Genomic DNA, 15,858 nt, shown 5'->3' on the forward strand with positions numbered 1-15,858 from the left:
TGAGTTAAAACAACAGGTGATAATTTTTTCTGCTGTTAAAGCACTTTTTAAAAAAACAGTCACATGAGTGAGGCTGGCAGGGTAGAGCTTCTTCCATCCCTGCAGTGGTGTGGGAATGCAGGTACACTTTCTGGTTTGAGAGTTGTCAGGTAGGATCATCCCTCTGATCCAGTAATTTGCACGGCAGGAGTCTCTCCGGAGGAAATAATCAGAGGTGTAGAGTAGCAGTATGCAGAACATGGACAACATTCAAAGCAAGTAGAACTCTAATAATAAAATTATAAGTTGAATTGTAGAATATACTGTGGTGAATGTTATGTGTCAAGAGGAGATTGTTCATGAAATGGAAATAAATACAACTGCATAAATGTAGAAGTAAATGTAAGGTTAAAAAACGGAGGGTTTTATATATATATATATGTTAGATATTTGAATACTGTAATATCTAGTATTTTTATGTACGTTTTTCTTCATGCAGGGTACTGTTCTGTTTTTTATACATGTTAATTTATTTAATCCTGTAACAGCCTCTCAGGTAGGCACTGTTATTACCCGTATTTTATAAATGAAGAGAGAGCTAGGCATGAATGGGTGCCCCTCCCCCAGTGCACAGCTCACCAAGGTGGGGCCAGGAGCCTGGGCAATGTTGACTCCATAGTCTCCACTGTTATATTAATTCATTAAATAGTGAGTGTCCATTCTATGCCAGCCATTATTCACCACTGGAACCCCGAGATCCATACAAATGTGGTTATTATTCATAAGAATCTTTAGTCTTGCAGGAAGAGACAGAAAATAAAATCAGTTAGCAAATAACCAGTAGATAATTAAAAGAGGCTGAGTGGTGAAGAATGATGAGATCATTTCTGTGCTGTTTGGTCAGAAAGGCCTCTCTGAGATGAGGCTGTTGGAGGGCCATCTGAATGACAGGAAGGAACCTGCCCCACAATGACTGGGGAAGGCAGTTCCAGACAGAAAGATAGCTAGTGGATTTCCTAAGGTGACTGGAGCACAGTGGGTGAGGGAGCACAAAGGCCAGGTCGTGGAGAGCCTGTTTATACCCCTGTGAGCGGTTTGAATTTATGCTAAGGGTGATAGACAGCCTTGGGAGCTTTGATTCTGTGGAGAATGAATTGTGTGTGGCTCCAGCTGCAAGCAGCCAGTTAGGCTTTTGCCGTAGATCGAGGAGGTGCTGTGGCTTGGGCAAGGGTGGTAATTGTGTAGAGAGGTTTAGGTATGATTTAGAAATAGCACTTGCTGTTGGATTAGAATGTGGGGATTGAGGGAGAGACAGGAGTAGCAAGAGGAGAGAACAGGACTTCGGTTTGAGCTTGGTAGGTGTGTATTGCTTATTAGTGGCCTAAGGGGATGTGTCAGGGTTGCCAGAGGATTCATGAACCTGTTTTTTATGAGGGGCTGAGAGCTGGAGATGTAGCTTATGTGTGGATAGCTGCATCCCCCACTTGCTTAGGAGAAGAATAAGAGTAAAAACAAACAATCAGAGATTATGGATAATATGAGTTTCCTTCTACTTTCCTCCATGAAAATGTGCAGATTTAAAAATCAAAGCCAATGACTCTTTCCCACAAGTCTGATATTTGAAGAATTTTCATAATATTTATTAAATCAGAATTGGCATAGGGTAGAAATGTCAGAGTAGATGTTTTAATACTTTACACCAGGATTATATGTATTATATATTTTTGAAGAGATAAGAATATTAGAGCCTAATCTTGGTTTTGCCACAGAAGTTATACCTCTATAAGTTTGTTTATTCGTTTAAATATTTATTGAAAGCCTGTGCTGTGCCCTGCATTGTTCCAGGTGCTAGAGATATAGAAGTGATTAAAATTAGCAAAAGGTCCTGCCCTCAGGAAGTTTTACATTCTACTAGAAGCAGGAGCGGAGAAGGCAATGGCAGCCCACTCCAGTGTTCTTGCCTGGAGAATCCCAGGGACAGGGGAGCCTGGTGGGCTGCTGTCTATGGGGTCTCATAGAGTCGGACACGACTGAAGCGACTTAGCAGCAGAAGCAGGAGAAAAGAAGCCTTCCCCACCCCAAACCTCTCAAATGGAATAGGAAAGTTTGTGTTTCATTTATTAGCTTCTACTTCAGCCAGATCCTCAGTACTGCCTGGGTCATTTTGTTTTCCAGTTGGTTCTCTCATTCTGCACAGCAACTTTTTCAGACTGTCCCCTGAAACTTTCAACTCCCCTAACTCTTCTCAAAAGTTACTGCCTCTACAGACCTATATATTCTTATATTCCTGCTTTCTGTAAGAATTTCCACATGGTTGCCCTATAGATTACTCAAATTCATTATGTCCAGAACGTTGCTCCACGTCATTCCTCCCGGGATGACCTTTTCCTGGGGCTCCCACTCTTGGGGAGATGACCATCACGTACCCTTTGTCAGGACGGCAGTCTGTGGTCCAACCTCCTGCCTAGTTTTGTAGGGCCCAGGAGTTAAGAATGGTTGAAAAATATTTTCAAAAGGATAATATTTCATGACATAGGAAAATTTCATGAAATTCACATTTCAGTGGCCTTAAATAGAGTGTTTTGGAATACAGCTTATTTCTTTAACTATTGGGAATGAGTGCTTTCACTCTACACTGGCAAAGTTGAGACAGATTCTGTGTTCTTCAGAGCCTAAAATATATACCATCTAGTTTTTATCAACGTTTCCTGAGACCTGCTCTACATTCGTGGGCACCGATACCTCTGACTCCAGTATTCAGACGCATCATTTTTCACCCACAGTGCTCTCTCCCACCTCAGGCCTTTGCACAAACTGTTGTCTTGCCTGAAACTGTCTCCCAGCATATCTTCTTTTACTTGATTAACTCTTGCTTCTCTCTCAGATCCCAGCTCTCACTTCATTTCTTAGAGGAAGCTGTCTCAGAATGTTGCAATTTGGGTGAGGGATCAGTCTCTCTGCTTTCTGTCACCCTCCTCACAGCCATATCCTCACTTCCCTCCATATCTGACTAGACTCCATGGTCAGTCATGAGCTACACCTCTTCTCTGATATACACTCACCTCCTTCATCCCTCACTCCTTCCAGTGTTTGCTCTTAGAACCCCAGCCTAGTTAAGGGCACCACTGTCAACCAGGCCGCTGAGCAGCAGAAGGTAGAGAGTGAGAAACACACTCCTGCTGCACAGCACAACTTTAAATACTTGACCACAGGCTTCTGGGTCTCAGGCTGCCTCTGGTCCCCCTGCGCTTCGTCCTCCAGTCCAGTCGCACTGTCCTTACACCTCCCAGCAACCCTCACCACTTCTCACTCCACGTACCCTGCTTCCTGTTTCACTTAGGAAGGAGCAGCAGTCAAGCATTCACTTCCTTACTCTCCTGTCTTGAGACCCATGGGCCTCACTGGCCCTGTCACATCCTCAGCCTCTCTCTCTCCAGTCCCAGTGGAGGAACTACCCACGTCCCTTGCTAAGGCCAGCTCGTCCTTCTGTAGTGAACTAGACAGAGCTCATTCCTGATGTCTACACGAGGACATCCCTCCAGCTTTCTTCACTCTCTCATATCCTAACATTTTGCCTCTTTTGGATCATCGCAATTAGCCTACAAAAATACTGTAATACCACTTAGGTCTGAAAAATGTTTCTTGGGGCCACGTTCTTCTTGCCCTTGTTTTCTGAGCTCTTGCCATAGTCGTTTCTTTACTGTTGACCACTCCAGATATGCTCCTACCTCAGAGCCGTGGTACGTGCTACTGGCATGATCTCCAGATATTTGCATAGTTCACTCCCTGATTTCACTAGGGTCTCTGCCCAAACTTACCTCCTCAGGCCTTTTGTGGCTGTTATATCTAAAATAGGCCTTCTGTTTTGCTGTGTGTTTGGCCTACGGCATCTTTCTTCCTAACATGTGTCACCATCTGAGACCTATATTTATTTATTTATTTGCTATTTTCCCATCAAAATGGAGGCTCTGTGGTAGCAGAGACTCTGTCACCTCTGTTCATGGCTGGGTCCCCACTGAATTGTGAATTTTAAAAGGCAGTCTATCAAGCTTCAGCCTTTACTTGATTCTACATGCCCAATATAATCAAAGCCCTGATTTTTTTCTTTCTCTGCTTGGACTTCAGTGGTGACTATTCCATTTTAAAGCTGGCTTCCCTCATGGTGGGAAAAAACTGCAGCAGTTCCAGACTTCATATTTACACGCTATGCCAGAGGCTGACAAACTTACTCTGTTAAGAGCCACATAGGGAATATTTTAGGTTTTGCAGGCCGTAAATCCCTGGTGCAACTATTCAGCTCTGTCATTGTACCATGAAAACACCCACAGACAATTCATAAACAAATGAGTGTGCCTGTGTTACAGTAAAATGATGTACAAAGCCAGTAGCTGGCCGGATGTAGCCTGGAAGCTATAGTTGGCTTACTCTTGCCCTGCACTATCCAAGGGGAGCAAGTGTCTTTTTCTAGTATCTCTCTCAGAAGAATGAGGGGGCTCTCTGTTTTCCAAAGTTCCCAACAAGCGTCCTGTTTTAGCATGTTGGCCTGAACATTATCTAGGAATTCCCTGTAGCTCAAATGGTAAAGAATCTGCCTGTGATGCAGGAGACCAGAGTTCGATCCCTGGGTTGGGAAGATCCTCTGGAGAAGGGAATGGCAATCCACTCCAGTATTCTTGCCTGGAGAATTCCATGGACAGAGAAGCCTGACAGGCTACATTTGTGGGGTTGATTATCTAATGCCTGTTAGTGAAGTAGTTCGTGAGTGAGTGGGATGAGACTGTCTCATTGGTGGAGAGTGCTTGCAGTCCAGTCTGATGCTGCTAGTGGAAGGAGCGTCCCTGAAGCTCATGGGCTGCATGGGGCCAGGTAATTACCTGAGCAAAACTGTACACAATTAGGAATGGGGGTAGGGGAATGGATGCTGGCCATGCATCAAATAAGGTCTGCTGTGTGGAAGTGATTGGTGTATTACAGTATGTGCTTACACCACTGGTATCCTCCTGAAATAGAATGTAAGCCCCCTGAGATCAAGCATCACACTCTTTGATTATTAGTAACCTCAGCTCAAACCTCGTACAAGACTTGAATCAGATTAAGTTGAAGGCGGTTAAGAATCCTATGCTTATGGGGATTACTATACTTTTGTTGGTTTTTATAAGGATTTAATAATATAAAGCCATGTGATCCCATTATCAATCACATAAATGATTCTTTTTTTACAGAAAAAATTATTTGGAAAATATTTTAATTTGTTTCATTGTTGATTGAAACTACTTCTGGTTTTTGAGGGATTAAATTGAGTTTTGTTTTTTAAACTTAAGGTTCACAAAAAGGATTCTGGCTTTTGGCGAGATTTTGGATTTGGAATGACTTGTCAGTACCAATCAGATTTCCTGACCATTGGTAAGTATACCTTACTTTTAAGAATAGGACTTTAGGTGTTTACTATGATATCTTAAGATGTTTTTCTAAAAGGTCTGAGATTTGAATGTTTTCCTAATAAATTTTGAATATCTGAGATTAGCTGAAGAGTCAGGAAATACAAAAGATAAAATAAGTTTATTATTAGAGTCTTTGACTAGAAAAATGAGGTCATAAAGGTAAAATACCCGTGTTTGCAGTTGTTTCTAGTACTGTAACAAAAGATCTGCACCTAACTTTGGTGTTGCAGTCACAGATTGTTACAGCTAGAAGTAATGTTGGATTATCTAGCTCAAGGGCTTTCATATTTTTTTATTTAGAGAGGAAACCACCTTTATTTGTCTTTTGAACATAATGCAGAATTTCAGTATCTAAAACAAATGGGGGGGATCTCTGTCTCTAGCTGTGGTTGTAGTTGGAGTAAGGGACTTAGAATCACTGCCTTAGTCATCCACTCCCCTAAACCAAGTTGACCATGAAGAATCTGATCTAAGCTACCTGCCGAATCCCACCATGTCTTACCCAGCAAAAATAAAGCATCAGAGCATAGTTTAAGGAAGCAAGCTGAAACCTGATTTATTCGTTCCATGTTTCCTGATTCACTCAGGGGCTCCCTTTCCACTGCATATTGTTGTTCAGTTGCCAAGTCACGTCTAACTCTGCATCCCTGTGGACTACAGCATGCCAGGCTTCTCTCTCCCTCACCATCTCCCGGAGTTTGCCCAAGTTCATGTCCATTGCATTTCGTGATGCCATCCAGCCAGCTCATCCTCTGGCACCCTCTTCTCCTCCTGCCTTCAGTCTTTCCCAGCATCAGGGTCTTTTCCAGTGAGTTGGCTGTTCACATCAGGTGGCCAAAGTATTGGAGCTTCAGCTTCAGCTTCAGTACTTCCAGTGAGTGAGTATTCAGGGTTGATTTCCTTTAAGATTAACTAGTTTGATCTCCTTGCTGTCCAAGGAACTCTCAAGAGTCTTTTCCAGCACCACAGTTCGAGAGCATCAGTTCTTTGGTGCTCTGCCTTCTTTATGCTTCAGCTCTCACAACCATATGTGACTACTGGAAAGGCTATATGGACCTTTGTCGGCAAAATGATGTCTTTTCCTTTTAACATATGTCTAGGTTTGTCATAGCTTTCCTGCCAAGAAGTGATTGTCTTCTAATTTCATGGCTGCAGTAACCATCTTTAGAGCCCAAGAAGAAATCTGTCACCACTTCCACATTTTCCCCTTCTATTTGCCATGAAGTGATGGGGTCGGATGCTGTGATCTTAGATTTTTAATATTTAGTTTTAAACTGGCTTTTTCACTGTCCTACTTAACCCTCATCAAGGGGTACTTTAGTTCTGCTTCGATTTCTGCCATTAGAGTGGTATCATCTGTATATCTGAGGTTGTTGATACTTCTTCCGGCAATCTTGGTTCCAGCTTGTAACTCATCCAGCCCAGCATTTCTCATGATGTGTTCTGTGTATAAGTTAAGTAAACAGGGTGACAATAAACAGCTTTGTCATACTCCTTTTGCAGTCTTGCACCAATCAGTTGTTCCATACAGAATTCTACTTGTTGCTTCTTGACTGGCATACAGGTTTCTCAGGAGACAGGTAAGATGATCTGGTATTCCTGTCTCTTTAAAAAGTTTTCCACAGTTCGTTATAATCCACACAGTCAAAGGCTTTAGCATCGTCAATGAAACAGAGGTATATGTTTTTCTGGAATTCCCTTGCTTTCTCTTATGATCCAGCAAATGTTGGCAAGTTGATCTCTGTTTCCTCTGTCTTTTCTAAACCCAGCTTGGATGTCTGGAAGTTCTTGTTCACATAATGCTGAAGCCTAGCCTGAAGGATTTTGAGCATGACCTTACTAGCATAGGAGATGAGTGCAATTGTCCAGTGGTCTGAACAATATTTAGTACTGCCCTTCTTGGGAATTAGGATGAGGATTGACCTTTTACAGTCCTGTGGCCACTGCTGGGTTTTCCAAATTTGCTGACATATTGAGTACAGCACTTTGATAGCATCATTTAGGATTTTAAATAGCTCTGCTGAAATTCCATTACCTCCACTAGCTTTATTGACAGCAGTGCTTCCTAAGGCCCACTTGACTTCACACTCCAGAATGTCTGGCTCTGGGTGTGTGGCCACACCATCATGGTTATTGTTGTCATCAATATCTTTTTTATACAATTATTCTGTGTATTCTTTCTATCTCTTTTTGATCTCTTCTACTTCTATTAGGTCTTTACTGTTTCTGTCCTTTATTGTACCCATCTTTGGATGAATGTTCCTTTGATATTTTCAGTTTTCTTGACAAGATCTCTAGTCTTTCCCCTTCTGTTGTTTTCCTCTATTTCTTTGCACTGTTCATTGAAGAAAGCCTTCTTGTCTCCTTGCTTTTCTCTGGAACTCTACGTTTAGTTGGGTGTACCTTTTCCTTTCTTCCTTGCTTTTCACTTCTCTTCTTTCTTCAGCTAGTTGTAAAGCCTCCTCAGACAACCACTTGGCCTTCTTGCTTTTCTTTTTCTTTGGGATGGTTTTGTTCACTGCCTCCTGTGCAATATTACGGAGGCAATGTGCAATATCCGTAGTTCTTCAAGCACTCTGTTTACTAGATCTAATCCTTTGAATCTGTTCGTCACCTCCACTATATATGCATAGGGGATTTGATTTAAGTTTTAACTGGTTGGCCTGGTGGTTTTCCCTGCTTTCTTAAGTTTAAGCCTGAATTTTGCTCTGAGAAGCTGATGTATTTTTAATAGAATACATAAACATATGTCCATTTTACGTTCATTTTTATAGTCAGCCATTTGCTCTGGAAATTCCTCCACCTTGTCTTTATCTCTGTAACAAATGATGGAAAATCAGCAAATAGTAATAAAAAGACTATTAAGTGAAACTAATAAATTTTTCCCCTGATTTCTTGCTTAATAAAATAGTAAGGATCCATCATCGCCTCTGACCTGTGTTATTTCTCACCGCTCCTTTCTCTCCCTTCATATTCCTATCAGATGAATATTGGTGCAGTTAATGGTGTTCCACATTTCTCTGAGACATGTTCATTTTTCTTCATCCGTTTCCTCTTGTCTTCATGTAACATAATCTCAATTGATCTGTCTTCAGGTTCTCTGATTCCTTTTGTTCAGATCTACTTGTTGAGCTGCTCTAGTGACTTTGTCGTTTGAGTTATGGTGCTTTTTAACTCCAGAATTTCTCTTATTAAAAATATATAATTTCTATCTCTTTATAATGTTCTCTACTTGATGAGACATTGTCATCTTTCTGTTCTTTAAGCATGATTTCTCTTAATTCTTTGAACATATTTATAATGGTTGTTTTGAAATCTTTGCTAAAACTGACATCTGGTCCCTCTCATAGGCAGTTTCTGTTGTCTGCTTCTCTTTTGATATATAGGTCACAGTTTTGTTTCTTTTAATACCTTTCTTTTTGAAAATGAGACATTTTAAGTTATATATTGTGTTGATTCTAGATATTAATTTCCCCTGCCTCCAGGGCTTACATTTTGTTTTACCTTTACTTGTTTATTAACTGACTCTGCTTTACTGTTTTAGTGAGCTGTGGCTCCGCATCCTCCATCTCATGTCACCTCTCATGTCACTCATCAGGGCATGTGTACAGTCATCCTGGGATGACATTGGATTGAGTGAATATCTTTTTCACTGTCTCCTCCCGTGCCTCTGTTGGTGTCACGCCCAACTATTAGGCTGCATTAATTTGCTCACAGGACAGTACTCTGGGACATAGATTGCTCCAGTCTTAACAGATTAAACTAAACCCTTTTGAAAGTGTTAGTCGCTCAGCTCAGTGTCTGACTGTCTGCAACCCCATGGACTGTAGCTCACCAGTCTCCTCTGTCCATGGAATTCTCCAGGCAAGAATACTGGAGGGGGTTGCCATTCTGTCCTCCAGGGGATCTTCCTGACCCAGGGATTGAACCCAGGTCTTCTTCATTGCAGGCACATTCTTTACCATTTGAGCCACAGAGAAGCTCTTAAACCCTTTTGTAGGGTAGTTTTGGAGGCAAGTTTTTGAGGTTTGTTTGGACCCCAGGATGGCTGTTAGCTGTTTCTCTTCCTTCCTCTCTGGTAAACTGGGTGGCCTACATTTTAGCTTGCTCTAATGGGCTACCAGCCACTTCTTAATTGTTCATCACCAAATCTCCAATATTTACAGGAGCCCCTTTAGGCCTTAATTTCTGTACACTTTCTTTCAGATAAAGTCAATTCCTTTGGGAAGAGCTCTGGAGTATTTGTCCTTATGGACTCCCTCTTCCCCTTAAAAAGCTCTGAGTCTCTGCTTGAGACCTGGGGGTGGAGATGGTGGCACAGTTCTCTCAGAGGAACACCCCTGCCTTATGATCAGAATATTAGGTGGGAGCCGAAGGGCCCATCTCCCTCTTCAGTTCAGTTCACTCGCTCTGTCATGTCCAACTCTTTGCGACCCTGTGGACTGCAGCATGCCAGGCCTCCCTGTCCATCACCAACTCCCTCTCCCTCATGGAGAGCCTCTATCCTGTGAATGTGGGCTGGGGGAGATAGGGAGCCCCAGCATTTGTTTGCAATTTCGCCTCTTTCATTTGGAGCTTGTATTCCTTTCCCTCTTTCCTTCTGGCTGTCCTATTATACAAACATTATACCTTGGGTAGTTGTCCCATAGTTCTTGGGTATTCTGTTCTGTTTTTTTCTTTTTTCCCCCACCTCCAGTCTTCTTTCTCTTTGCTTTTAAGTCTTGGAAGTTTCTATTCACATGTCCTCAAGTTTAGAGATCTTTCCTCAGTCAAGTCCAGTCTCCTAGTGAGCCCTGCAAAGGCATTCTTCATTTCGTTACTGTTTTTTATCTTTAACATTTCTTTTGATTCATTCTTAGACTCTTATCTCTGCTTCATTGCCCATCAGTTCTTGCATATTGTCTTTTTCCATTACAGCCCTTAGTGTATTAATCATAGTTGTTTTAAATTCACAGTCCTTTAGTTCCAACATCCCTGCCATATCTGAGTTTGGTTCTGATGCTCTTTCTCTTCAATATTTTTTGACCTTCAGTTTGCCTAATTTTTTTTTTCATAGCTGAGCATGATGTACTGGGTAAAGAAGACTGAGGTAAATAGGCCTTCAGTGATGTGATGGTAAGGCGTGGGAGAAGATAAAGTGTTCTATAGTCCTATGATAAAGTCTCAGTCCTTTCTTTAGCGATCCTGTGAGTCTGGACCATGAATTTTGCAGTCATTTTTCAGACACTGCCCCAATCTTAGGTAGGACAGGATGGCTAGAGTGGACTAGTTGGCTATATCCTTTCCCCCAGATAGGTTAGGCTCTGGTAGGATAGTTTTTCCTGAGGGTAGATCTTGTTAAGAACAAAAAACACCCTGGCATATTTCAGAACGGTTAGTTTCCCCTTCCTGAAAGCACTGCGGGATTTTTCTGCAGTTTTCACCATGAGAACCTGGTAAACCTAGAGATAAAACTCACAAAAGTGTATGGGCCCCTCTGGTGTTTTCAACTCTTAGATTTTTCCACTGAGCCTCTGGCAGTTCATCAGTTCAGACTTTCCTACCCCTGTACTGGTTCCCCTGGAGATTTCTTCTAGTCTGTTTCTTCTCCAACAGTAATAGTTGTGATTCTGTCTTACACACCTGTCTATCTCTTCAGATTAGGGAAGAGCAGTTTGCCCTGTGACTTTATTTCTCTGAGGGATCTGAGAAGAGTTGAGTTTTCAGTTTGTTCAACTTTTTATTTGTTGGAAGGATGGAGTGAAGGTCTGTCTGTACATGCTGGACAGTAATGGGAAGTCTCTCTATTTATTTTCACTGTCTATACCATCTCTAATATTTGAGGAACTTATTCATATCTACAAGTAAGAAAAGCCAAGATATACCAAACATAGCATTTATTAAAGCCGTGATTATTTAAAATAATACTTTTCAGAGATCTCAGGATTCTTGTCATCCTGTAAGTATGAAATTAAGTGACATGGAATTATTTGATAAAAAGACATCATTTGGAAACCTAGATTTTAATTAAAGAATTAATTTTTTCTCCATCTTTCAGAATCTTTTCTAGCTCTTCAAAAAACTCAAAATAGTTTGTATTCTCCATGCTTCTTTAAAGTTAGTTCAGCCTAAACCAACTTAAAAATAGTGTGAACTTGATCTCCTATGCTCTACGTAAGGCTGTAAGTGACATTTAACGTTGCCAAGTCTACTTGATTCTCTTTAATTGAGCAGCACATGACCATTTCTTCAGGATGCTTTGCTCACTTGACAGCTGTGATGACACTTTCTCCAGAATTCTCTCCTTCCTCTGGGGCTGCCTCAGTCTCCTTTGCTGACTTTCTCTGCCTGTTTGCCCTCTAGATATTTGGCATTTCTTAGCAGTTAGACCTGGGCCCTGTTTTCCTCGTAAACTTTATTAGCAATTTCACCTGCTAATGTGGCTTTAACTCATCTGCGTGTCCATTCTCAATTTTATGTGTCCCACTTGGCCCATTTCTTCTGTTTTCCGCTCTGGAAAATTTTCTGTGACCCAGAAAAACTTGGATCTCAAAGGATAGAGGGAAAACACCATAAAACATTAATGGTGGTGATATTATGGGTGATTCAGGTTTCCTTCTCCTTTATTTGACTTTCTAGACATTTTCTATAAAACTGAAGTTGGCAAAGTATTCTCAAATATTTAATCTTATTTTGATACTCAACAACAGACCCTTGACCTTCCAGCTGTCAGCTGATAACTGTATTTCTAAGCCAAGATGTCAGTCCTCTACTTCAGGTGTCTTTAGATTGTACATGTCATCTCATCTGAAGTAGAATGTTTAAATCTTTATCAGGTTTGACTGTGCTCTGCCAGGCAGCTATTTAATAGTATGAGTTTTGATCCTGCAGGTGGATTTGACATGGAAGTAAAAGGTTGGGGTGGAGAAGATGTTCATCTGTATCGAAAATACTTACACAGTGACCTGATTGTGATTCGGACTCCGGTTCCTGGTCTTTTCCACCTCTGGCATGAGAAGCGCTGTGCTGATGAGTTGACCCCCGAGCAGTACCGCATGTGCATCCAGTCCAAAGCCATGAATGAGGCCTCACACTCGCACCTGGGAATGCTGGTCTTCAGGGAGGAGATAGAGACGCATCTTCACAAACAGGCATACAGGACAAATAGCGAAGCTGTGGGTTAATGTAATCGTTGACACATTAGTCTGAACCACAAACCAGCACTATTTGTTTAGCCTTAATTCCAATTCCAGATGCAGTGCCTCTTTCAGGAAGACATGCTTTTGTGTTCTTGCTGATGTTACTTCAGCAGTTTAACTTGGTGTGAGAAGAAAAAGCAGCGTTGCAATGCAAAGTCTCTTTTTCTGAGCATACCTCACTATGGATCATTGACAAATCAAAATCTGGTATTTGTTCTAAGAGTAGTCTTAAGTTAATTTCTGCCTGTCTTCATGTGCTGATGTGTATCCTGGTTGCATCTGGGCTGAGGGGTGGAATGTGTTGTGCTCAAGGTAGGTTGGAGCATCCTGTTCCTTTAGAGAAGATGGAGTGTTAAGGATGGAGTGTGTCAACAAGGGTTCTTCACCTGCTGACCACTGAGTCAACCTGCTTGGTTTTAAATGAAGATCTTTGGTCAGTTGCTTAAAAAATCCTTTTTCACTGAAGCGGAGGATAACTAAATGACATATCTAAAATTCCCAACTAATGAAGAGGAGGCAGAGATAAAAATTCCTCAGCTTTGCCTAGCCCCCTGAATGTCTATTTTTAAACAAATGTGTAATAATAGAAAATACTAAGGATAGAATCTATGACTTGATTAAAAATATAATGTGTTACTAATTTATCATCATGTTCAGGATTAGGAGTCAGAGTTGCTATAGGCCGTTCTGAACAAACAAACAAATATGGAAACACCTTAAATGTAACAGTTAATTATGCTGGAGTCCAGGACACCAGGGGTGTCTGGGAACATCAGTTTACATGAGCCAGGGCTCTAGCAGGGCCCTGTGGTTCAGAATAGATGAACATAGCATAGTGTTGTGTGTTTTTTGCTTTGTGTTGTCTCATTTAGCATGGATCCATATGTTTGTATTATCCTTTTTGTCTTACATGTTAATTATGCTACATCTGTATTTACATTATTATAATACTTTGAGTTGAGGGGAAGTTTCACTGAGAGGAGAAAACCAAACAATTTAGTGAGGTATGCCATAAGATCATACTGATTCAAGGAAAGGGGCAGAGCAGAACATTGTCTAAATGGAAATCTGAACTATAGAGTATTTTAGGGAAATATATAACTTGGAGATAGAATGATATTTTAATTGAGGTATAAATTATATTAATGAGACAAGATGAGTAAGCAGTTATATTCAGATAGGACTGTACTGTGCTGTTTATCACACATGGATCTTTTGCCATAGGGTCAATCGCTATATCCACAAATTGGAGATGTGGTGAAAGGCATGCATAGAGTTTTGAACTTCTGGCTTTTAAAAGGGACCTATATGGAATTCTTTCTATTGTATATAAAACCCTGAAAATTCATGGAAGACAAATCATTATTCTTTTTGCTGCGTATATCATATCATCTGAAATGTTATAAGTCCCAAACTTCTTGGTGCTACATGAATTCAATTTTACAATAACTCTTACTGAATATTCTTTTAAGGATTAAGTTGGGATAGCATTTAGGCTTGGTTTTTTAAGATGTGTAAAATGTTCTCTGCAAAATTGTTCAGGTCATTGTCTCCTTTTATATACAGTTATTTATTGTAAAGACCAGTGAGTTAAGATATTTAAAGTGAGAGAACCTAATTATTTACAGAAGTGAGTTGTAGCTTGTTTTTTGACAGAACCAAATCAATTTTTTCTTTTTTTAAAAAACAAGCTTTTAATTTAAAGATGGAAGCTAAGCAATGGAAACATTACTGTGTTTTTGATAGTAAGAGGTACCAATAAAGTATTTGATTACCAAAGTTAAATGAAAATGTGATAAGCTAATTTCTTTCTGTTGAAAAGTATCAAATACAGAAAATTGCATGACATGTAATTGTGTACTTTAAAGAATAGTGACACCAACACCAGTGTAGCAGCTATTCAGATTAGCATCTCGAACTTTGTTGGTGAAAGGTCTCTGTGTGTACTTTCTTAATCACATACCCTCACTCTGTCCATATTAGTCACTATCCTGATGATTTTTGTGATAATTTTTCACTTATTTTTCCTCACTGTTTTCCCAACTATGTATATATATCTACACAATAGACTGTTTTGCCTCTTTTGAATTAATATGTGTATTATTTCATCATATATTCTCTAATCATGGTTTTTGTTGTTCACTCACGTTAATCTCAAAATTAATTCATTTTAATTACTGATTAGTATTCCACTAAATGAATATACTGCAGTATTCTTTCTGCTCTTTACAGATATTTGGATCACTCAGTTTTTTTGTTGTTTGTTTCCTTATTTGCTTTTGCTGTCACAAGCAATGTTGCCATGAATATTGCTGTGCGTGTATCTTACGAACATTTGAGAACTTCTGTAGGAGTAATGATGCTGTCGCCAGTGTGTGTATATTCAACTTACTTCCCAAAGTGGACCACTTCCAGCACTGTAAGAGATTCACTTTGCATCCCTGGCAATACTTAATTATGTCAGACTTTTTAATTCTTGCTAATCTAGTGGGCTTTAGGCATGAATCGTAGTTATAATTTTCATTTCCAGTCTTTTTGCCCATTATTTTAAATTCATAAGAATTTTTCAAATATTCTGAGTACCAATTCTTACTGGTTAAATGTTTGCATATATCTTCCCTGGGATGTGGCTTGTCCTTTCCCATTCCTGATGGTACTTTTTGATGAATAAAAATTAATGTGTTTAGTTAATCTTTTTTCCTTTATGTATTCTTTTTATTATTAATTTTTGACATCATAATGGAGAAAAGTATCTTAAAGCTGTTGTTCTGTATTAACCTTTGAATACCTCATACATGGCTTTGTTCTTAAGGATTGTCATGGTTATTTGTAACCTTTATACTTTTCATAAAAGTTTTAGAATAAGCTTGTTTCATGAAAACTTTTGTGAATTTTTATTAGAATCTCATTGAATCTATAAGATCACTTTGGGGAAAAAGTACATTTTATCATACAGAGCCCTCCAGTCCTTGAACGTGATATTATCTATTTTGGTCTTTATTATCTTCAGTTAAGTTTTGTACTTTTTCACACAGTGGATTTTTTAAAGCTTTTTTTCCTAGATAGTTTGCATTTTTTATGCCACTGTAAATATCTTTTGTTTTTATTTTTTTTTTAATTTTTTGCTGAGATTTAGAAATCAAACTGATTTGTGTTAATTTTTGTGTTCAGTAACCTTGCCAAACACAATTTTTTTTTTTTTCCCCACACCAGCACGTGGGATCTTAGTTTCCTGACCAGGGCTCAAACCCATGCCTCCT

The 15,858-nt window shown here is 39.9% G+C and overlaps 1 protein-coding gene across 2 annotated transcripts in view; it reads left to right on the forward strand.

Annotated features, from left to right (window-relative positions):
• CSGALNACT2 (chondroitin sulfate N-acetylgalactosaminyltransferase 2) overlaps window positions 1-15,463 on the forward strand; it is a 52,441-nt gene extending 36,978 nt beyond the window's left edge. For both annotated transcript variants that reach the window (XM_010852001.1, XM_010852002.1), the window contains 2 exons: window positions 5,301-5,382; window positions 12,291-15,463. In XM_010852001.1, coding sequence (XP_010850303.1) covers window positions 5,301-5,382; window positions 12,291-12,583 — 375 coding nt within the window. In that variant the 3' untranslated portion in view covers window positions 12,584-15,463. The remainder of the gene's footprint in view (window positions 1-5,300; window positions 5,383-12,290) is intronic.
• Window positions 15,464-15,858: the final 395 nt, after the last annotated feature.

This window comes from Bison bison, unplaced genomic scaffold, assembly GCF_000754665.1.
Source record: "Bison bison bison isolate TAMUID 2011002044 unplaced genomic scaffold, Bison_UMD1.0 scf7180017864306, whole genome shotgun sequence".
Classification (NCBI taxonomy): domain Eukaryota; kingdom Metazoa; phylum Chordata; class Mammalia; order Artiodactyla; family Bovidae; genus Bison; species Bison bison.